The following is a 25,671-nucleotide window of genomic DNA, read 5'->3' on the forward strand; positions in this document are numbered from 1 at the left end:
TTGAACCAGTGGGCAAACTGCATGCATTAGGCATAACATCAGGAGCACTGTTCAGTCTTTTCACTGGTTTGTCATTATTTTATCTTCCTCTGGCCAAAAAGAGCACAGGCAAGTGTAGTCTCCTCTTCAGAGTAGCAACTAATGAACCTATCAATCAAGCATGCACCATTCTCAGTACAGACAACCACAGACATTCAAAGATTTCTTCGAATGAGATATCTCATTCAAAATTTGAGAGAGAGCTTACCGAATCTCATTATGCTGAACATACTAAACTTGGCATTAAAAGAAGAAATTGAGATTCCGTGTTTAAACATTTTTCTTTACCACCATGTAAGAAACATACTTAGAAAACTCAGAGGAGGTATTTTCAGTGGACAAAATTAAATTACGTTTTTCATTAAAATGCAGGCATGTATTTGTTATCATGAATCTCTTTACAACAGTGTTCTATAAAAGCTGGCAGCACCGTTTCATACAAAGCACAATATCTGGCAGTTCGCTTCACTGCCTCTGCTGATTTTCTTTCCTCTCCACAGCAGAGAAACAAGACTAAGATTATACTTTAAACAACTTGTTCAGTGTTAAACACTGAATCAAAGCTAGAAATAGGATTTTGACACTTTAAATGTGTTGTGTAATGTATTTGAACATATGGGGTCTAGAATAAAATAGCTTTTAAAGGCACTCAGCTACCAGAGTAATGGATGGATGGACAGATAGATAATCTGTGTGCTTCTGATGTGATTTACTGCCTTGCAGGAACCTGTGCTGTACAGCACTGAATCTGCAAATTCCCTAAGACTCTCTGCTTGACTGAACTCTAACCACAAGGGGCATACCTTTCAAACATAACTTCATTGGTTTTATTTCCATGGCAGCAGCTATGAAAAGGTTATCCTGCTCAGACAAACTGCACCAGTATTTGTGATGAAATGTTTAATCATCAAATCCCTAAAAGATACTAATCATATTTACTATAATTCAAAAAGACAGAAATGCAAATTTGTCTGCATTACTAGAGCATATAGCTCAAAAGCTTATCAGAATCATTTCTGATAATCTCTGATTAATAAAATGCCTGACTTCAAAATAAATCAAATTCTTTTGAAATTTCATTCAACTTCTGTCTGTATTTTAGACATGGATGTAATCCATTACTGACATAGTGAAAATTCAACCCTCTGGCAGAAAAAAATCTTGTTCTAAAATGCAGGTACTTTTCCTTTTTCTCTTTCTCTATAGTACATATTTGCCCTCTATACTTTTGATTGTTTCAGACAAAGGCCCTGAGAAATGACCTCATGACTTGGTCTTATTGTATCATTTCTTTTGATAACAGCACGCCTTATACCACCCACTACTGCTGCTTTGATGTTCATTTCATTTCTTCTCCTAAAAATAGTAACTAAGTTTTATCCACATGAAACTGCATTAGAATAAAATTTGTTCCTAACATGTTAACATGCAGTAAGTGCAAAAGAAACTAATGCCTGACTCGGAATCAAATGCATCATTTGAGGACACTTTCTAAGATGTAATCAGTTGAGAAGTATTTTCCATATATAGGTAATATTTGGAATAAATTATAAAAATGCTTATAGGATAAGACAGGTAAGCAGGGAGTGGAGCCTGACACAAACAAAAGGACTCTGTAAACAAAGGAAATCAGAAACAAGAAGAGAAACGAACCTTTGGATGGCACCAATAGTAGCATGAGCAGCATAAAGATTATTTTGGTATGACAGGAAAAAATGGAATCGGTAGGGAATTCCTCTGATCACTGATGCAACACAAGGCTCTCAAATTACACAGAGGATGAGAACTGCTGTTCTCCAGGCATGCTGACTCACTCAGCTTTCTGCAAGCCTACATCAGTGTTTTGGTCTCAGCTCCCATGGCTCATTACAGCTTTGTTTTCTTGATTTACGTATCTGTTTGTCTGTTCAGGCAAACTCTTCACAGATTTCTTTGTATGCAATTTCCATAATTTTCCAGAAGGCTACAGGAAGATAATATTGAATTTATGTTCTCAACTTAAAATAAAAAATCAGTTTGTGCTGCACTTTGCTTTTTGCCAGGTTCAACCAAATCCTAAACTCAAAGTCCACGTTCAAACTTGTGGCCACGTCTATTTCAGCCTTAATTTCATTTTGTCTTTTCAACTGGAACTGGACAAGGTCAAAAGACAATTTTTCCCTGGACAATTTTTCCCTGAGGGAGTCAAGGAGTTAGAAAGGCGTGCCATCAACTCTTGTCCTTAAACCAAGCTACTGCCAAAATCCCACAAATCTGCAGTTTGGATAGGGTTGGTCTGACCAAACCTGACTGTCCAAACAGCCAGCTACCATGTAACAATCTGGAGACTGTGCCATCAGCAAATTCAGGCATCCAGAGTGCAAAGTATCACAGCCTGTGCCTGCTTGTTGGGTCTGACAGAGGCAAGTCACAGATATATCATGGAATCAGATTTCTAAATCCACATGCTGGAACCAAAATCCTTTTTGCTCCTCTTCGTCATCTCACCACTGGAAACAGGGCAGTTCAGAGCATTTACAAGACATGATCACTGAGCAATGTCACTTTGTGACTCCAGTACCATTCTAAGTTGGGAAAACCAATTCTTCAGGAAATAGTCCTTGAGGAACTGTTTCCTTTAAGTGCTCCTGTCTGCAGTCCCTTTCCACAGCAGTTCCCTTACAGAGTCCTTTTGTCAACAAAACCAACAAACCCAGAGTTCCAGCAGTGATATTTCAAATCCTTTCTGCAGTGACACATGGCTAATTGAGTATCACTTTCCCATGCTGGGAACACTTGACAGCTAGAGGGGAAGAATCACCTAAGGCAGGTCTCGAGGAGGTATCTGGGCAGTATTGGTGGAAACACTTCTGTGTTTTCTTTACTCAGAAGAAAATGCTGACTACAATCTTTGGGATGCCTCTTTTGTGACTGCAGCTCTGCCACACACCTATTGGCTTGGTGCCTAGGGCATAGCAAATGGTCCAATACAGCAAAAATAATCCTTTTGTTAAGGATGCTCCTGTCATGCAAGGGTAGTTTTCAAAGTGAATGTATGTGTTTCCTGAGCTTCCTCACCTTGTGGATGTCTGACAACTTTCCTTAAAACTCCTTCTCTGACCATGTTTCCCTGGAACTGCACCAAACACAGTTTCTCATGTTAATATTTTCCTTATTTACTTTTCTAATACCAGTTTTTAAAAATAGTTAGTGATTGCTGACATGGTGGTTCAACTGTGTCACAAAGTGTCCTCTGCAAGTTTAATTTAGGAGGTCTTTTTATTTTTTGTGATCATATACATATCACTAGTTAACATAATTTTGGAAAAAAAGCAAAGAAAAACCCTTTCTCACTATCATTTAAAGCTCTGAAATACTTACTATCAGTGTACCTATTAGAATACTTATTGTCCTTGCTTTGAAGTTAGCAAAGTTAATAGGTAACAAAATTAATTCGTAATGAAGAAATTTAGTTTACTAAATTCTATGAAGGGGAATGCTTTATTCCTGAATGCCACTTTGCAGCTAAATTATTGATATGGGATATGATTTTCAGTTGAAAATCACTATCAGTAATTGGTTCATAACTCTTCACTGGAGATATAAATTTTGGCTTCTACAACTAATTAATTCCAACCTAATAAATAGTAAGCTTTGTCTGTGAGACTGCAAAAGGCAATGACAAACATCACTGCTATTGATCCTATCACCTGCTACTTCCTTAATTCTACAGCTTTTTAGACCTGCCAATAATCTCTCTCTCAATACCCAGGTTTTCATGAAAAATTCTTCTTCTTTCAAATGCTGCTTGCATCTATAACCAATTTGTCAAGTCCAATAAATACTACTCTGTATGCAACAAATTAAATCCATAAAACATTAAACAGAACTCAAGAAAGTACAAAATAAAAGCAACAGTGCAAAATAGTAATAATATGATATGTAAATTTTTTTGGAAGAAACAAGCAGTTTATCTCTCAGTATTGTCATTAACAGAAGATAGACTGTTCCCTCACCAAAGTAGGATTGATGGAAATTATGGAAATAAACAAAAGCTTCATCAAATGCATGCAAAGAAATGCCTCTGTAATGCATATGATGGGGACTGCTGACAATTAATTTCCATTTTTATAAAACTGTTCAAAATATTAAGAAATAAGGAGATGACATTTTGTCGGTTACTGACAAAATCTGAAATATTGAACTAAAAAACCCAAGTCTTGTATGAAAAAACTGAGAAGGAAAGTTGATAGAACCTGACAATTTGCAGTAAGCAGCTTCCAATAAGGAATGAGTTGCTGCTGTACTATCAGGTGGGCATGTAACAGAAATTGAAGGCAACTGTGAAACTTTTAAGTATAAAGATCCTGTGTAAATTTGAAAGATGTGATTTTCTTTCTTGTGTCAGTTGCCTTGTGTTTATCGGACTGTTTAACTTGGAATTTCAGGTGCACATACTTATTAACATCTATTTAAATGCCTGTTGTCTACATATGCTCAGAGATAACTACTGATAGAAAGCTCTTTGCACTTGTCTACACAAGTTCATTGACACAGCACCTCTACATTTTAGACACTCTCCTTTTCCCATGGAGAGGGCTATGACTCTCTTCACTGCTTGACAAATGAAATCAAATTTGCTTTGAAATCAAAAATGTTTTCACAGAGATGATTTTAGAGAAAAACTAATCAGCCATAAATATGACGTCTTCAGGCAGCTTTAGGCATGGATACAATCTTTACAGACAGAGATAATGAAATACAACCTATGTATGAAATGAGTCAGCTCTGCTAGAAATGTTTCTATCGTCAAGGCATAGTTATGGTACAATTCTTTCACAGACACTCTGGGAGCTCTTCCTTGCAATCATCCACTTCTGTTAATAGAAATGTAAACATATACGAGAGGAAGTAGTTATGTATACATGCCTAAACTTCCATGTTGCCTTGTATCTTATATTTATCTCAATGGGCTGCATAATGAAAAGGTGAGTGTGTTCTCTATTTTGAAAAAGGATCCTATTCAGCAGTCATTATATTATTGGGAAAAAATACTATTGTAAATACCACAGTCATTTGTCTTCTTAAAGGCATGTTGTTCTGAGATATGACTTGAATTCTCTTGCCTTGAGACAGCAACATATTTCTTTTCTGCAGTGTGCCACTTCCGTTAAAGAAAAAAGAACCCTACTTTCTTTTTTATTGATTTTATTTTGCTCCATACTTCAGAGATATATTCTTCTGATTAAAACACACTCTTTCATGTTTTCTAAGCAAATAACAATAGAAGAAACAAACACATTCAAAATCCTCCCTAAATTAAAAGTGGCTGTATTCCCACGTTTCTACTACTTCATTCATGAGAGAAAAAGCAGGTGGGTTTGAGTGCAGAGATCTCACATCATTGTGCACTGTAGATTCACAAGCATTCCCAAGTATTATTATCCATGCAATTGTAGCGTTACAACTGCTGTGTGTGAGAAAAGTTTCTGTTCCATAACTTCCAGTGATTATTACTTTCCTTATACATCCTCAAGAGAGTACTTTCCCACAAAGAGAGGCAGTCTGGTGTAGGTATAGGAAAATACCACTGGGAAGAGGAACATATCACTTGGGACATGACAGTGATATATGCCAATCATGCTATCATCTAAACAGAAACTAAAATATCAGGACATATGCTTTTTGATACAACGTGCTTGTCCCTTGACATGATTTCTCCACTTTGCCCACCTGACATGCTGTGGTTCCTCACGCATCAGCGTTCAGGACTGCACCACCAGGGTAGGACCACTTCCAGCCTCCACTTAACGTGTTTCTCACTCATTCCTACTGTGAAGCTGCCTCTGTAACTTCAGCTCCTGCCGCCCTACCCTTTGTCATCTACCTGGTTTTCTCAGAAAGCACTCAACCCAATGATCTCAACCCAGTGAGTGCTGGCTGACTGGTTCAACAGCCAAGTTCATTCAGACCTCTTATCTTCAGCTTTAGCAGGAACCCCTTCCCAGCACACATTTCTATAAGATCAGGTTTGGCTCAGTCATGAGAGCATCAGAAATTCACTGGAGTCCTTCAAGTGTTTTTGTTGTTCTCTTCAGTTTTGAAATACAGTCTTAACACGAGACATATTTTCTCTTAAGACAAAATTTAACCCATGATTTCAGCACACTGTTGCAAAAGACTCCGTAGGGTCCATTCATCAGTGTCCGTGCATTCAGGAATTCACCCCCATACTTGGAAAGAGCTCACTGACAACTTAGTTCCCATGGAAAGCATGGCAAGTTTCTGTCCCCTTTATGGCATTTCATCTCTTTGAATGTTCGTAAAAGCTGTGAGTGGACATGAGATGTTCCTGGTTACACCATGGCCTGTTTCTTATCATATGCCTGTCCAAATGAGCATGAAGCCTAGCTCAGGGAGAGATAAAGTTCACTGGGATCTTGAGGTGATAAGTAATATAAAATAATACTAAAAATAAATTCTACTGATAATACATAGGTGGCAGGTTTTTATATGTATGCATGTATATAGTTAGATGTGTGTGCACAATAAAACTCCACGAATGCAAACCACCTCAGGTCCTTTTAAATTTTCCTCTTAAAAAGGAAACAAACCTCTTACATTCCAAACATAAGAAATAACACACTAATTGTTCTTTTTCTACACCAAGCAGCTGAAATCTTAATAGGACACTCAAAGGCATGTTCAAACCAAGGATTTCAAATAGCAAGGAAAACAAACAGCATATATCATACTTTATGGTCATGAACAGGCACCTCCTTCACTTATATCATCAATGGTGCAAATAAGTGCACATCCACTTTATTAAAACAGTGACAGGCCACCCCTACTCTGGGGTATTAAAACCTCCCTTATACTCAACCAAAACAAAACCAAGTATTAGATCGCAGACAGATAATCAGAGAAGCATGGACAAATGATATTATGTAAACATTCTAGTAGCTGCGCAGAAGCAAGTTCATGAATATTTAACTCAGAAAAGGCACAGATGCATAATTTTCCTTTGAAACCTTATTTGTTATATTTCTGTAACAGTTACAAAAATATCCCTGTGAATTGACTGTCACTGTCATATAACTGAAAACTAAAGAATAAGAGCTCCTTTGAGATATGCACATGGTCTCTCCCTCCCCTGTGTATTTGGAGAGCTCACTATTGCTGTCAGCAAAGAACTCCCACTTTCCCCTCAAAGATTTCTCCTCTCATCAGGGAAACATTTGCAAGAAATGGAGGAGGCTGCTAGACGGCATATATTATCCTTCACCTTTTCTCTTTAATGCTAAATCAAGAGAAATAATGTAGAGGGAGGTTCTGACAGAGCTGGTTGCTAATGTCCTTGAGCTGCTCTATTCTGCAGTGACTTGGGTCTAAAGCATCCTCAATGTTTGTGAATAAATGTTGCAGCCAAAGGGACACCTAAGCTAACAGGTGAGTCCCCAGGTTGCTGCACTCCAAGCATCTTCCAGAAGTGACTTGGTGCTCCCACCTGTGCTTGGCAGCTTATGAGCAGAAGGGAGAGCACACAGCACAACTGCAACTTGCATACTGAGTGCTACATTTATAAACATTCTCTCAGTAAAGCTGCTATTATTATAGCACTATCATCCACAAATGCAACAGGAGCTCCAACTAACCATATGCCAATAGCTAACAGCTCAGCCAAATATAAATGAAAAAAATAGGCTTACAAAATGGTAGATAAACTTATAGGATATTTGTATATTTTTTGCCTGAAAGATGTGTTTAGTTGTAACAGTAATTATATGGATTACTCTGGTAATAATGGACATGAAAGAAGAGAAGATCACTGCTTGTGTTAGGACTAAGTGTCAGCCAGAAGAATAAGTTGAAAATAGAGCTTTATGCTACTAGCATAACTTTTTATTCCCTTGATTCATGTTGTCTCATAGTCCTTTATTTTAGAAAAGGTAGTACTTTCAAACCTTCGGAAGGGATGGTCTTCATAGGGACTTCGCTGGAAGCCTTGTGTACAGATTACAACTGGGCTCTGCAAAATAGGATGATACTGAGTCTTTGACTTAATAAAAACTTGGGAAGTCAATCCAATTCACTGCAGGGACCACTTTGTTCTTTCATTATCATTGTTTTTAATGAGAAAGGCTAAATAGAGTTTATCAAGGATAAACTCTATTCCTCTGAATTTTTACACTAATTACATAAAAAGCACCATTCTGGCAGTGGGACTTATCTCCTTCAGGCAATACAGTTATCATCTTGTAACCACACTTCAAATCTCCTGTATGAACACTGAAGCTACGTGTGCTGAATGTGGATCCTGCTACCCTGGCTAGCTGTTTGAACTGATGAATGTTTAAATATTCAGTAAATCACAGGGAAATACTGATACTGCATGAAGCGGCAGAAACAATCCCTGCATTCTGCTTACAGCTGTAGGATCAAGGGTATTTTATCAGAACCATTAACTTTCCTCATTGAAGTGGGAAGGGATGGTTGGTTTTGCAAACAGTACTTGAGATGTTTATGTATTAAAAAGTGTCAGACCCATATACTAACATTACAAAGGACAGTTATCCCTTAATTGTACAAAAAATAAAATGTTTGTGATTCAGCTCACATCCTTATTATTTTACATACTGTGCAGCAATCTGGCCTAGATAGGGAGCTTCTCTACCCTCAAACAAAATTACTGAGAGCAACATTCTTCCCCATGCAATACTCTGATACTGTGGACTAAATTTCAAACCTCAGTATGTGCTCACTACCGTGGTATCTGAGTACTTCCAGGACCATACCCTACAATACCTTGCTTTCCACATGCTCAAAAGCCTCAATTCTTTTACTTACAACATTTGTGCCTCTATCTGAATCTGTGGTACAAATATATGTAATGGTAGCTGCAGAGATGGGGACAAAAATCAAGCAGTCAAGATGCACAAGTGGTTCAAACTGCACTTCCTCAGAGCTTCCTTGAGCCTGCCCACTCAGCCTTCCAGTGATGAGGCTTATATTCTGAAACAGGAACTCACAGATTTGTGTTCAGATTAGCATTGTGTTTGAAAGGCTGGCAGGGCTCCTGGAAAAGTGAGTAAAGAGACAACTTTCCAGGCTCAGCCACAAAATCTAAATCCTGATCCAAACATAAATGTTTGTAAATATATGTTACAGATTTGCATCAAGTCTCAGATTTAGGTGCTGGCATCACCAAGAAAAGCATAACAGTATAAAACACCACATTGTGAGGGTTTTTTGATTCTGCTAAATTCCACTAGCTACCTGTATGTTGCAGCTGTGAGCTGAGTAACTATATCATTTCCCGTATTATTACATCTGTGCTTCCTATTTATGGACTTACTGGCATGGAATGACCACAGCTGGCTAAATATTCCTAAAATGAATGTACATTTACCTCCAGGGTAAAACTGGCTTTTTCTCAAGTAGTATATTCAGTATAGACATTGCCTCACAGCAGTGATACAGCATCTTGATGCAAACATGGTTCATCACCCACAACGCTGGCCAGCCTAAAGCTCAGCATCCCTTTCATGCTCACTGCACTTAGTGCCTGTAAGGTTTGCTCTCATAAAATATGCACCAATCTTTGAACCACGGTGCAATTTTGAATGCTGTGTCTAGAAGGTATGGGTTGAGGGTATAAACTTGGCAGCCAGAAAGATGACTGAGTCTGAGCTTCCTGAAGTGAGAGTGACCCGAACTGCCCAATTTGAATCTCCCAGGGACTTTTCTACAAAGAGAGGTACTCCTAGTTCACATGCAACCTTAGAGCAAATTTACTCTCTGAGTGGAGACCTCCCGTTTCCTCATTTAGGTCAAGAGGATGGTAAGAGAATGCCCTTTTGTTTCTGTGCTCTTGTCTGCATCAGCAGGCACAGGAAAAATGAGGTACTCCTATCCTTTCACTCAACGCCCTCTTGCATCATTTGTCTCCGATGGCACAAAGGATACTTCTTTGAGCATCAAAGCTATTTTGAAAGCAACCTAGTAAAACAAGAGTCTCTGAACTGAATGATCTGCTTCAGGGATCAAGAGAATACTACAGCATGGACGCCTGATTAGGCCTGGCCTTTATTGCTTTGGGGTTACCATGATTGTATTAGTGTTTGCATCATTAAACTATGACATACAGTGCTCATGCTTAACTGCTGCCACCTGCATTCCTTTAGAACAGTGCTTTCCAACTTTCAGCTTGTATGTGCTGTGGGATGTCATGATTTATTCTAATGATACGATGCAAGAGGATTGACTGTGCTGCTTTGGCCAGGATTAAAAGAAGGACAGATATTTTGTAACACAGGATGCATGCTGTGGGTTCAGACAGCAAGAGCCTAAACTAACAATGAGGATCACCTCATTGAGAGAAATATCAACTGAGAAAGAGAGAAAGAGCTGAGGGGTTTTTCGAGCCTCTACCTGCCAGCATATTTTTCCTGTGTTTGGGGTCAGGATTCCTCTCTGTATGTGCTTATTTGTACCTTGTTGAACAGCTGGCAAAGCAAAACACACTTGATGAAAATAAAAATTGACTAAGCCCTGAGATTCTCTGAGATGCCTAGTCCTTTGCGTGGGTAGAAAGGAGCAACAGGCCAAAGCAGAAAGCATCTGTCTCCTGCTCAGTGCAACAAGGACAGCTGACAGTGAAAACCCTCAGTATTAAAAAATACCACCCAACCTCTCTGCTAGGAATAGCAAAACAAATCAAAACAAAAGACCGAGAGGTCAAGTCCTACTGGTTTTAACCCTATCTTTGTATCACCAACATGGTCTATTTTTTTTTTTACCCTGTCTTTCTACCAACTATGTGGAATAATCATACTGTGTTGAAATTGCATCTATTTCTGTATTATGGCTAAGAATGCAAGAAGAATTCACAGAACTGGGAAAGGAAATTCTGTGGTTTAGGGTAACTAGCATAAAGAATAGGATCTCAAGGTCCTGTATGAAAACTATACATACCTGAAAAGTTTTATACCTCGCTGAATTGTTATCACCTACAGAGTAAAAGGTTCATTCAGTAGAGAGAGCAGCAACATTCAGCATTTTATAAAAGGAAATTTTTAAAATTCAATTGAAAGTAGAAAGAAAATTCAAACACGAACACAATTATTATGTAAATGGAACTGAACAGAATCTGGCTCTAGTCATACTGTTTTTTTCTATCTAGTTTGCTGTGGTGTCCATGATGTGATTGGCAAATTCCAAATACATAACATAACATAATTCTTGCTCCTGTGAGCATGCTATCCAAAACTGAAAATTGCACATTACAAAAAAGATCCCTGCAATTTCAAGTGCCTGAAAATAGTCAGCATTCTAGTTTCATTTCTCCTAGAGTACAAAATTCCCTATGAATATGAAAAGGGCTCTTCAAAGCCCAGAAAAAAGGACTGTTTGGCTGACCATTTTCATAATAAACATATCCTACACAGTTTGGCATCCCTAATTAGAAGCCCAGAGTAATTAGGAGAAAGTGCACTGCAGACAACAATGTGTAACACAGCAGGGAGATTCTGCAGCGCTGCTATGAGAATACCAAAGACCTGAAGGTCATTATTTTTCACTGGTCCCAAGCCATGCTTGCTGCTGTGTTTCATTTTTACAACTCAGGGTTAGTGTGGCCCCTTGCATTGGGAGAAGCATGAGAATCATAGAATCACAGAATAGTTTGGGTCAGAAGAAACCTTGAAGATCATCCAGTTCCAACCCCCCTTCCAAGGGCAGGGACACCTTCCACTAGATCAAGTTGCTCAAAGCCCCACCCAGTCTGGCCTTGAACATTCCCAGGGATGGGGCATCCACAGCTTCTCTGGGCAATGTGTTCCAGTGCCTCATCACTCACAGTAAAGAATTTCTTCCTAATATATAACCTAAACTCACTCTCAGTTTAAAGCCATTCTTCCTTGTCCTATCTCTACATACCTTTGTCAAAAGAGAGAGGTGGGCCAGCTCGATGTACCTTTCCCTGTGCTTCAAGGGAAACGGCACAGCTTCTTGCAATGTCTGCCATGGTTTGCAGGACAGTGTTTGGGCTGGGTGGTTTCCTTGAGGGACCGAGGACCACTTCTATCACAGGCAGATAGGACCATAAAGTTACTTGGCTGCCGTTTGTTGAATATTTAGTTCGACACTGGAGGCATAAGTAAGCTCTTCGTTCTACAGCGGTGGCATGAGTATTTTTAGGAAACTGAACAATGTTGAAATGGATCTTCTCTAATCAAAATAACTCCCTGTCATGTTCAGTGAAGAGAAGGCTTCTGAAGGCTTATTTCTGAAGGCTCCTCATTGAAAATTCTGATGGGATCGATGCCTTTCCAGAAGACATTTCATCTCAGTGGTACAACACACATTGTCCAAAGTACATGATATCTAATATAGTTTGATCAGCTTAAATCATGTACTTGCTGTCTTTCCCAGGCATATTCTTATGGGCAATTGACAAAAAAAGGTGTTAATACAAAAGAAATTCTGTTATGTCTGCCTAAGTTAAGTGCACAATACTATCTTTGAATTAATATAACTTCGCTACTAGAATGAAATTGAGTAAAAAGAGGCATCTATCCTTTCTATCATTCAATAAATAGCTGACAAGTGCTGCAGTAAAACAAAGCAAGTCCTATATAGTGCTCTACTATCCTTCAAGTAGTTGGTTTTGGTCAATTTTGGTGAAGTAGGAAGGATATTGTGGCGGGGTATGGAGATACACACTTGAAGTGTGTATGGAGATACACACTTGAATAGCAGATAAATCAAGAATTAACATATGGCTGAGATCATCATCATGGTTGGGCCTTGCAAACAAAGAACAGAAGAGAAGGACAACTCTAAACTCGGGCAGATGGAGCTTCTTCAGGCCTGTAAGGCCATCCATCTAAGAGAAGGTCACTCTAATTAAACCTACGTCCTGAGGACCTCGCTGTCACCGTCCAAGTTCGCTCGGCCCTGGCAGATGAGCCTTAGGATTAAAGGGTGGGTTCAGTTCAGAGTATACTGTGTCTCACCTAAAAAATCCATTGCGCAGGCTTGAAGGCCTTACCCACTTTGGCAAAGCCCTGTATCGACATCTACAAATGGCTGAGATACTACTGTCATAAACCAATCCGAGATAGAAATGCATAAATATGATATGTCAGTAACAGGTCTGCAATCATAATAGTCTCACAGGACTCTAGCTGACTCAGGGGCACAGATCACATTTGATCATATGTCAAATCTAAGACATTACAGTTACTCTAGGGAAAACCATATTTCCATTGACATATGCTGTAACCTCATCACTTGGCCTAGAAACAGAGTTCATCCAGATATAGAGATTCATAAAAACATTTCTGAACTAGCAAACTATTGCCATCTCTCACTAATGATGGGATGAAAATACTCAGTAACTTGTTGCACTAAAATTAAAGAAACAGCTTGCAATGTGGAGCCCTACTTGCACAGAATCCTGTCCTTAAGACTTTATGGTTCCCTTCTGTGCAGAAGACATCTGCATGGCTCCCTCACTTCTTGTTTTCCAGAAAATAAAAAAAAAATCTGTTTCATGTTTTTTCTTTTTAAAATGTTGTCTAGTAGATGTGTTGTTTTCATTTGTAGCATATATGATGTGGCTTTTAGAAGTAACTTATTTTTGATGGCAAGCTGCTGATGATTGCACCTATGCTGACTGTTAGCAATTAATACCTTCTGGATTACTATGGAAAATTTCCCACTTAATGTTTTTTAAGGTGCTAAAAAAAAATCTCCACCAGCTCTATGTCCCACAGCTCCATTTCATAGATAGGAGGCTTTTATGACTGATAGCCAAGGCTTTCCTTTTCCTCGACTAATAATAACACCCAGCCCAAAGGAGTATACAGAAGTATCCTGATAAGATTTTGCTCAGCAGAATCCTCTAACAAGGAGACTGAGGTGAGACGATATGTGTTAAAACCTTCTTCTCAGCTGGGAGGTGTTACCACAGACAAATACAAGTTTTGGTTGTGAAAACAATAGGCACGAGAAGAGACCTCAACAGAAGGAACTGAGGAGGTCCTTATTACCTATTAAATGTTTGGCATATCAGCCAGATAAACATAACAACATCCACTGCCTTATAATGTTCCATTAGTGACATTAATTTTACAGCATCATTCTCATACAAAGAAAACTCCTGAAGAATAATACTCAGATCTCAGCACTGGTGCATTAATGAGCGTTGGACTGGGTGCTCTAGTGGATACCTCTTTGTAGGTATGTGGCTGCTGGCACCTATGTATGGCTGATTCTGTGCATTCTGAACTGTGAAGAACCTTCACACAAACCTCTTTAAGGTAATCATAAGTTCAACTTAAAATTACATATAACAGAAAAAAGAATTTAAAAACAAAATAAATTTTAAAAAAGCATTAAAATATCTGGGATAAAAGAGAAAGATTTTGAAATTCCAGATACATGATTGAACTTTGAAGTACAATTGATAGAAATAGTGGTTGGATTTTGCATCAGAAAAATTCCAGTTTAGACAAATTCTTTAACGTTTTCATGATCTCTGCCTGAGTAGTATCCATGTTTTAAGACTCATATGAAAATCTCACAAGAACAGATCTCCTTCAACGCTTTTGTCACTTTTTATTTCTGGTCATGAGAGCAAAATTGCAATAATGATGAAAAGCCCTACTTACACGGAATTCACTGCTTAAAACTACTGAGTCTACCTTCAAACTGGTTCCTCATCAAGAGCTACAGCACAAGCTCTTCCTTTTTTTTTTCTTTTCTTAACATGGAATGAAGCTTAAAATACTCAAGAAATTCTGACACCTGCAGGGCTGAGCATCTCCTACACTATCTGATGCTACATAGATGCATTGCAAGGTGCTAGTCCTAACCTTTGCATCCATTAAAGCGCTGTGCTAAAATTATTTTGGAAAAAAAAGTCTCAACCTGAAAGGCAAAAATGTAGTGCAAGCTGCTGGTTCCCATGGGCTAACTTTAGCTACTAGAAGTTGAGCATTCATTGCAGAAGGCTTTAGTCCAAAAAGCTCAGGAATCAGGAGGCTTTAATCATCTGCTAATGATGATTTTCACAGACCAGTGCAAATTCTACCTTTTCATTATCACTCAGGGAATATATATGGGGTGATATGAACATCAAGGGACAGTTAAGTCAAAGGGCATCCACAGTAAATCAAAATTTGGAAGAAGTCTCTAAAGAAATAAGAATTCTTTATGTCTCAGGAAATTACAGCTTTCAGTCCTACAGTGAACTAAGGGTTTTTTTGGCTATCTCGAGTGACACCTCCTTAAACAGTACATTCAGCAAAAACCCCAGAGATTAAGAAAGCAAGTAAAGAAAAAGACAAAGGGATACAGTTGTTTTTTTACTACCAACGAACTTATGATGGTTTGGTTTCTGAAGGAGAAAGAGGACAGTCAAAAGAATCTTCAATCTTGCATATGGAGTAGAAGAATCCCTTTTGAAAAAAAAAAGCCTTTGGATGTTCTCAGCACTCAGAACAGAATCATTCCATATAAAATTAATACCAGTGTGATATCCATCTGTTAATGGACAAATGATTAGAGCTGCTAGAAAAACTGTCTTAGTGGAACAAACACAGATAATGAATTTGAATAAATATACAAGCAAAAAGACAACGTCAGGCTCAATCACTTGGCAATATTAAATGCCAAGTAAATAAGTTGACTGTGTAGTACTGTACCATCCAGCAGGAATGTTACGCTGAGTGCCTGCATCACTGCTTTCATGACTTCTGTAGCCAATTTTGTTCTGGATTTTTTTTGGACCAAACAATCTTTTTTGGGGTTGGGTTTTTTTTTTGACAATTGCATATCCACACTATTCCATTGGTACACTCTGTGTGTACTCCAGTTGCTCATATGGTCTGTGTTCAACCCCAGGCCTGTTCAAACATCTTCTCCAACCCTTCTCACTTGTCCAGAAAATATTTTCCACATATCCTTAACACTATTCCATCTAGTTCCAAAACCTGTCTTATCGGCACAACAGATAGCTCTGACAAACTCTCTTTAGCCCACCACTATATTTTTCAACAGTCAGAAAATTATTTATAAAGTACCATTTTAATACATATTTTTATATGTGTAAAGCAGAGCGTTCGATAGCATTTTTTAAATGCCAATATATACCAGGTATCAAACATTATTCTGTAATGCCCAGCAGAATGCAGTATATATATGAATAAACCCTCTCACAAGCCAGAATTTTCAAAAAAAGTAAAATCTATTTAAAAGTCATAAGGACTTGCCTTCCACAGTATCTAAATCAGTCCCAGGAAGGACATTTCTGGGACAGAACTTATGAACATCTAGGCAATCCTACACTCAGAAGAATTATTTTTAAACACAGATCTCCATAAAGATGCTACTAATAACACATTTTAAACCCTTTGCAGAGCAAAGTATGTGGTGATGTTTCCCCCTACACAAACTGAAATACCAAGACAGTGAAACACTGCCTGAGCAATCTCTCCTTATATAAGAGCCAAGATTTCCTCTGCAGATTGGACTTCATTGCCTCTGAAAAATGTCAGTGGAGACCAATGTTTATAAAACTTAAGTTGTAACACGTTTAAATGCTTCGTGCTGGAGTACAGCAGTATATTTTTGACTGTTTATTTTTTCCATGGATATTAAGTCTTTCCTGCTTTGGAACCCTTTATAGCATTGTATCACAAGACTGTACTATGAGTGAAGAACTTAAGTTTCAGGATTGTTCCCAAAGCATCAAAAAGATGTAACATCAAAGAACGATCGAAAAATAATTGTTCCTGTAAGAAAATGTGAACTTTTCAGTATGCTGATAAAGCTACCACAGCCTAATACACTTTGTAGTTCTTTTCTTCCATAGAGCCCTTCCCTCCTTATGTCAGGAGAACACATGACATTTTTGTTCTTTTATTTTGCTTCTAATCTATGTGTTCTGTGAAGGTGAATAAATAACATGATTACAAAAGAAAAAAAAAGAGTGGGCGAGAAATGTACTTAAATGCATTCACCTCCTACACCTCATCTACATATTGAATCTCAAAGATCGAAGGGATGAGCAGGAAAGGCACAACCCCCCATATTATATATAGACTTTCAAACAGAGGATCATTAGATAGCAGTACCAAGGCAAACCATAATGCATTTCTGATTTTAGAGGTCAGATTGGTTACGCAGGCTCTGTGGCAAAGCAGTGGCAGGACTGTAGAGCTGCTCTGCCCACACAGCACCCCAGAGAGATATCATCCTGAATTCCCTCCCTTCATCTCCTACTTCTCAATAGCTAAAAATTGGCTGCTATTTCTTTCTAATAGTGAACTACTGAATTGCGGTGATTGGCAACTTGAACTAGCAAGCTCTTTGATTGCATCTGAGCTCTCCTTAGTGTGTGTAAGATGTAAAGCATACCAATATTTCCCAGCAAGGCGTGCTGTCAAATCCAAAATGAACCCCAAGCATATGGTTGTGGTGTAAGAGGAGCATTTCCATAAGAACAATTAGGAATTCAAAAGTACTGATGTTTCTTTTAGCTTTTAGGTAGCACCCTGATCCTTGCCATCTACTGAGTCATTCTTTGCTAATGAAGATTTGTTGTTTTTTTTTTAGTTCATCCAATATGTGTTACTAGGTAATGTAAATATGTAACAAATATTAATGGGGTTTGTGTCTAAATCATATTGCTTATTGTTGTTCTGAAAAAGTCTTTATCCTTGCTGTTTTCTACAAAACAATTTCAGAGAGACACTTACCTTGTCTGACGGCTAGTGTTGTTGTGTAGACCAAGAATAGAAGGATATAATTGAGGAAGCTCTGAAAAACAGGTGTGTTGGCATGGAAATCTTCTGACAAATACTTGCTCGTGAGACCAATGCCACAGATAAGGAGGGAGAGTACCTGGCCAAGTGCCACAGACAGCAAGAGATCCCTGAAAGGAATGAGAAAAATAGACATGAAACACTCAGCCTCCTCACCAAGGAGGAAACACTCATTGTCCTCAAGAAATCATGTTCAACATTGCTAGGACATGGGGAGAAACACGATGCTTCAGTCAATGAGAGGATCTGCTGGGTATAGCCAACATAACGTTTCCTTTATTTCCGCGGTTACCATGGGCTTACACATTGTCCCAACACACAAGCTTTTATTCACATGTTAAACCACAGCAGATGGTACATCCCTGCCATTAATTTTGCATTTCTCATTTCACGAAGGATAAATGATTGTTTAAGTCAACCCAAATACAGTGCTGCTTCGTTTGAGCATCTTCCTTAAAAGAAAGACCCAGGAGTATCATTCAGACACAGCAGGAAACACAGATCTTCCAGGACTTAGCTGCCACAGAGAAAAATAAGAGAATGGATCAAGTTTCACCGTCCACATGAACTTACATTTCATTGTATAAACTATTCATCTACTATGCAAATGTATTTTTATTTTCTTTCATCTTTCTCACTGCTCAAACTGTTCTGTTTGGTGGGAACTTTCCCCTTCCTGTCCCCTGGTTCTTAGAAAAGTATTTTCTGGTTTGGCTTCCTGCTTAAATCTGTTTTTCTTATTTTCAGTCTCCAGTATCCTCCATTCTCCTATTCTCTTCTGCATTCTCTCTCCCCACATATCTCTTTTACTCTTCTTTGTAGAATTTATTATCTAACCACACAGACCAACTGAGTCCAAACAATTCTTCTTTTCCAATTTTTGTCACAGGATCTCCTGCACCCTATACAACACAGGATTTTTGAAATTACCCTTAAGAGTTTTCCCAGGTTCCCCATATGTCTGTACACTCAGGCTGATCAGACCTGCTCCACATCTACATGTTCCCATGCAGAAGTATGAAATGTGAAAGTGTCGGCCTGGTAGAGAAGCAAGCAAAAAGAATGCAAGGACATCCAAAAGGGACATCTTCCCACTGCTGCTGTCGCTGTCACTAGTCCTCAGTAAAGAGGGGTCGAGGTCCCTAAGGGAACCCATGAAGGAGAGGGGAAGATGGGAGAGGAGCACACGCTGCGATGTCTCATTTGAGCCTGGAATGAGGAAAGGGACTAGGCAATCCTAAGGGAATAGAGGAAGGAGAGCAGCATCCTGCTCAGCTGTAACAGTATTTCATGCGTGTTCTCTGCCAGACAGTTTTAAAAAAATTGCTTCAAGGCTGCTTTGCTTTCTCTGACACATTCCCCTGACCTCGGCTCTGCATATTTGGCAGTAATAAGCATCTGTGCTCCCACAACTTGGTAAACTCAAGTGTCAAATTTGTTTCCCTTTTTCTCACAAACAATCCTCCCACAAATGTGTCATGGTGTCATTCATGGCGTGATTCAACCAAACAGACACTGGAAAGCAGAGGAGGCTGGGTAGTTATATTTGGCTAACATACCTCGCTGACAAACAGCCTGACACAGAGTAAGAGAACAAACTTTATTGTGCTAAACCCCGTGTTTTGATGGGAGACTGCTGGGTAAGTAGCAAGTAAAACTTTACAACTGCTACCTCCACTTTCACATTACTCATTCTACTCTGAAACAAAACCATGGGAAACAAACACACTCGATGGAGATTACACCTGAGACTATGATGCAAATGCTGCCTACACTATTGATCCTACATCCTGCCACTACCTGCTTTGTAAGTAAAGGTCAGATCAGCATAATCTCTGTAACTTGAAAGAGCCTTTCAGTAAAAAATTGTCTTTTGGACAACAACAGAACGTAAAAAAAGGAGAAAACTACTCTGTGGGAGACCAAGTGCAAGTAGTACTGTCAATGGCACCATCTTTTGAAACACTGACTACATAAACGATATGAAGTACATACATATTGCTTGTCTCTGATTTTTGCACACATTTGGTATTTTTAATTATGTAAAAATACTCATTCTGAAATCAATCCTCTTCCAGTCAGAACTTAAACATTTTACAGGTGATGTGACAAAGAAAGGTACGAATCTTCTTTTATTCTTATTTCATCAGTGCACAGAGTAGCATATGTTAGATGTTTTAGCAGAACTAATTCAACTGCCCATGAAATGCTCACACCTGAAGCAAAGATGATCCAATTTATAAGGCGTAACTTTTCCTAAGACTGTTCATGCCCGCATTAAACTCTCCCGCCATACCTAGAGATATGTCCATTACAGACATGAATGATAAGCAGTGGCACAGAAGATTTGGTATGCTCCCCTTCTCTCACCACTGTAGGTTGCGACACACTAACCATTACCACAGAAAACAGGTGAAATGAAAAATAAACACGAGAAAGTAAAGCACAAGATCAATAAAATGCTCTTTTTGCCTTGGATGAATGGAAGAGAACAACTCATCTCTCTCTGAACAGAAAAGTAGAAACAAATCTTAAATTACTTGTTTTAATTAGTGAAATGTCAGTAGCAACACAGAATGATACAATGCTTGGATAAAGCTAATAACCAATGTAAGATGCTTGAATTGTATAAAAAATGCCTGATAACACTATTTGCATCTCATTTTCTCCCAGAAATTATGATCTAATAATACAAGAGTCTTAGTTCCCAAGCCTTTAATACCTGGATAAGAATAATAACATACCCATTCTTTTTTTAAGAAGCAGCAGCAAGTAAACATTGAAAAGAAGATTTCAATGGCTGTGGAAAACCTACTATTTCCTTTAGACAGAGTAAAGAGAAACTAACTCACAGTTGTCATCTCTGGCACTCATTAGTATCCTCCCTAAAAATCACAATTCTGTTGAAATATACAACATGGCTCCTATCTGCAACATTTTCTCTGTTGCTTTTCATACCCCCCCACCACTCAGAGACTAGCACAAAGGATGATTTCTCCCTTAAGGCTTTGGTCTATCATGCTGGCTTCAGGAGCACATTCATTCACTGAGGAAGCAAGATTCATTCATGTCTTGAAGAAAAGATGTATAGTTTGAGGGCCTTCAAAGAGAACACCAAAAAAAGAGTCTCACTACAAAAAATTTTATAACAGTGAGGGTTTCTGCCTTTCAGGATCTAATTTCTCTTTAGACTCCTGAGTCCTATTCTATTTTTCTACTTGTACTCTATTTAAATCAGAGTAAAGCAATTCTTAAAAAAATCCAATTTTCCCTCACTGAGATCAACAGCACCTTCTGAAACCAAGTTAAAACAGGGGGAAATCTTCAGCTTGTATCTAAACTTTGATCTCATGGATGCATAGAATCACAGAATCATTTAGGTTGGAAAAGATCAACCATTAACCTAGCACCAGATGGGATTTTGAAGCAAGAAACAGGTCAGAATTACTCCTAAACCTCCAAGTGTCACATTGCTAAGTGGGTTTTTCATTATATCCTAACAGAAATTAAAAAATACTTCTTTACCGTCTCTTTAGAAGTGGAGCCAGACAATAAAGCCTCATCTTCACATTGGGAGACATTTAATTCTCTTTAAATGCCTGGGCTGGTAGCTGCTGTGTATCATTTTTACTTGTTCCTCCAGGCATATGGAAATTTCTGTCACTTGAATTTCTCCTTCTTTATCAGCCATGACAACGCCAAACTTCTGAAGGCAGGCATTCTCATATCAAAGAACTCTGAAGCTAGTGCTTGGTTCCTAGCATATACACAGTGGCATAATAAAATGTACTAAAGAGCAACCTGCAGGTTTTCCCACTCTTATTTTTCATGAAGTTAAAACATTTAGCTTTGATTACTAGTTCATTTCCATGTCCTCCCCAGAACATAAAAACACTATTCACAACACAAAATCAATGCAGTGCAACATTCATAAGGACCCACACAATCACAGCTGCTCTATGCTGGAGACTCAGTGACGTGCAGAGGGTGGTCAAGTGATTAAAACATTCAGGCCTGTTTAATTCTGACACTAAATCCTGTTTCAAAGCACTTTCCATGTCTGTCTAATCTAATTGCTTTCCCTCCTCTCTTTTGTACTTTATTGGATATCTTTCCACTGGTAAGTCCCCACTGCATCAGTTACAGAGTACCTCAGATAGTAAAGAAAAGAGGTTGCCACTACTTTTAATCTCTAGCATGAGGTGTGTTAATCCTTCAGCATGCCATAGGCTCCAGCAGCCGAGATTTCACTAGAGGAACACATCTGCAAAGGCTGCTTTATAGCACTCTCAGAACAGGCCTGCAGGCAGGACCATGCTTTCTCTGTGATGGTAATGATTGCCATACAAAGTTATCGCTCCAAATGTTTCAAGCGTGTATCTAAAAAAAGAAAAAACAGATACACTTCATTTAGAGACTCATTACTGCTGTGCCATAGCAAAGTTTATGATGTCTGTCACAGCCTTGTGATTTTGCCAAGCTTCTTCACTTGAGTGCATTTTAGAGTTTCTATAAAAGCATGAGGAAAAATAAAACAAGGTCTTAAAAACCTCACATGATTCAAAGTGAGATGAAGGTATACCGCTCTAAGAATCCAGTCAAATGTATTTAAATGCTTAAAGGTGGATGAGGAATCTTAAGATTGAAAAAGCAAGAACAGCACACATGTCAAACCCACAAACCACCATGGACTGTTACTGTTTTCACTGTAACCAAGTTCTAAGTTCACACACCAACTCTGCCCCCCTTTGAATAGCTGCTTAATGAGGACACACACATTACTTCCATACTTTGCCATTTGCATTTAACACTAACATAGATAGCTTGTGAAAGAATAACAGGATTTGTTTTGGAATCAACTGAGCTCTCATTGAAAGCTAAAGCTGCATATTTTCTAATAGGTCTTAAGCATGTGAAGTTTCTATTAGTACTGCATTGCTCTGAAATTGATTATATTTTGCATGGAAACTTATCTTTTCTTATTTTCCCTCTATTCTTACATGCCTGTTAACAGAGGGTAGAAATTCTACAACTCAACACACATAACCCTTCCCTTCTCTCTGCCTGTCTCAATAAGGTAAGGATTGCAGCAAGTCTCTTCAGTTAATGCATCAAAGCTGCTACACACTGCTTTAGAGCAATTTACAGAAGCAGTCCCGATATTCTATAACAAAATGTTCATGGCACTAATAGCAACCAAGTCCCCCCACATATATACTGATAATAACACTATTGGTTCATGTGACACATTTATTCTATTAGTCAATTACTCCCATAGTCTATATTCTCTGCAATCATTCTAGATGATGTCTGAAGAAAATACAATGGATTTGTAGGTATAACCAAAAGACTTGTTTAATATTTCTAGCAAGGAAAAGCAAACCAACCTAAAATATTTTCAGAATACAGACATCAAGCCATTGCTGAATAGTGAAATAGAAAGGCCTGAATTCCAGTTAAAGCCTACACCACATTAAAATACAAACACCACCAATATTAACCTACAAAGCAGAGCGTGAAACCCACAAAACACCAAGCCTATCCATCACTTAATTCCTATGGAGTCATGATTTTGAAATTTAAATTATGTATAGGCTTTGTACTGGACCTCAGCACAAAGGGTGGATTTTCTACATGGTTGCAAAGTTCTTGCATGGTTCTACAGAGTTGCAGAGTACCTCAAGCTCCAACTGATGCTCAAAAAAATTCAGATTCTCTGCAGCATCTTTAGAGGGTTAGCTCTTTATTTTCCAAGTGTGAACAATTTAATTCCTTTAGGAAAGGACATGACTGTGGACTTGGTGAATCTCCAATTTTCAGGCTGGTCTGAAAAGCCCCAGGCCTTGAAGCCCAAGGCCTAATTTTTGAAGAAAAGTCAGTAGAGAAGTAAAACACCACCCACAAGTTCCTCATCTGCTTTCTGCTCTGTGTCTCAACCAAGCTAAATAAGAGACTTTTTTTTTAAATTTAAATAAACCAGGGTTCTGAGCCTTTCATTTTGGGCCAAAAGTACTAAATTAGTTCCTTCTTACTGTGGTTAAAAGTTGTTATGCCTTAAGCTGAGGGTAGGAGGGGAGCTCTGTGCCTTCTTGCTCCCACCACCCTCTCTTGCCACCTCTCCAGCGACTCTTGCACTGCAGCTCCAGATCAAGCTTCACAGCGTCTTTCCTCAATGGAGCCCAGCACCCTACTGCAGCAGCTCACTGCAGCATCCAAGGGACAGCCCTGAGGGGCAGGGAGGGGACAGCCAGACCTGGATGCACAGTTGGCACTTCCCGAGAGCTGGAGAAGCCCCAGCAGTCAATGACTTGCCTGGAAGGACACCCTGGGCATGGGGAGATCTACCTATGTTTCTTATCCTTCGCTTTTTGGCTTTCCCAGTTGCTTTGAGGTTTTTTCTATTTAAAATGCTGTGGCTCTAATTTCTATTCAAATACAACTGGGTTTGAATTTTAAGAGCCCTTTGAGGAGATCACTGAAAATCAAGGTGTAGGTACATCTGCCTCAAAGCTGTGGTTGACTCAGGCTCTAACCAGTGAGCTAACCAAGATAAAGAAAAAAATTATCCTAAAAACATTCCTAAGTTTTGAAACAGTTACCCACCTTCCAATCAGCAATCTCCTATTTCTTTTTCAGCTAAAAATCACAGGACTTGGAGCCCCACAGGTTTTTCCTTTTAAAGAATGAAGGTTTCTCCATATACAGTTCTTGGCAACTTCCTTGCCTATGGAGCACTGGATAGACTGAAAATATTACAATCTTTCTGATGGAATCAGAAGTATAATTATAGATGACCATGTGATAAAAGAATTGTATTTCAGGTTATTTTGGTCAAATAAGCTGATTGAAGCCAGCTGCAGCACACAAATCTTTATAAATTTCACTGTCTACCAAAGTATGACTAGAGAAATTAAGACTCCTAGATATAAATATTTGCTCTAGATCAGAATAATAAATGACAGAATTAACTTTCCATACAAGAGCTTACAAAACTAGTCAAAAACACTCATCGAAGGAACATGGTGCTTTTAAACAAGTAACTTCTTCCATAATTTTCCAGAAATTAATTCAAAAGTGAGATTTCCAGTCCTAGAAATATAATAGAGACTCAATTATGGATGAAGAGTGAGTTGTAATTTCTCAGGCTAGAATGCTGTATGACTACTACTATGATAGCTACTGAAAATATTACATTTTAGCCTATAAAATCCAGGAAGTCATTATGCTGCTGATCAACATTAATTTTATGATTTAAGAATAAAGCACACAAATAGATGGTGTGTGTTTTGAGATAGTTATTTGTCCTTACTGTGTTCTAAGTGCACCAGTCTGAGCTTTTGGCTGTTGAAAGAAACAAGAGTGTGGAAGGACTGATGGCTCTCTCTCTCTCTCTTGGAGATAAGAAATTCACTGTCAAATTTCATTAGCTCATCTCACTTGCAGTGGTTTTTATGCCTGAGGCTCAGGACATTACAAATACAGTGATGAATATTTTTAGATAATATGAGAAACAGTTTTAAAAGTTTCAGTTCAGTTAAGATCATCATTAGCTCCTAGTTTTCTCAGAGGAGCTGAAAGCCTACATTAATAGACCTGGATGATTCCCAGCATCAAGAAAAATAGCTCACTAGTGCCCAAAGAAATACAACATCACTTCTTATTGCTCTCTTGCCATTACTGTACAGTGCTAATACAGTTTAAACTGATGGGGGTTTATGGACTCTTACAGCTATTGAGAGACAGTTCATAAAGCAGGCGACGAAAAGTGTTACAGCTTCTGCTATACCCCTGCCACTGATAAGCCAATCTTGATTGAACGCTC

At 38.6% G+C, this 25,671-nt stretch overlaps 1 protein-coding gene across 1 annotated transcript in view; it reads right to left on the reverse strand.

The window, feature by feature from the left end:
- The window catches only part of SLC35F1 (solute carrier family 35 member F1), a 233,073-nt gene that overhangs the window by 81,916 nt on the left and 125,486 nt on the right, over window positions 1–25,671 (reverse strand). Inside the window, exon 2 of the mRNA XM_051792241.1 lies at window positions 17,784–17,959. Coding sequence (XP_051648201.1) covers window positions 17,784–17,959 — 176 coding nt within the window. The remainder of the gene's footprint in view (window positions 1–17,783; window positions 17,960–25,671) is intronic.

The sequence above is a fragment of the Manacus candei genome, unplaced genomic scaffold (genome assembly GCF_025592945.1).
Source record: "Manacus candei isolate 608988 ecotype Guabito, Panama unplaced genomic scaffold, ASM2559294v1 h1tg000034l, whole genome shotgun sequence".
NCBI classification, from domain to species: Eukaryota; Metazoa; Chordata; class Aves; order Passeriformes; family Pipridae; genus Manacus; species Manacus candei.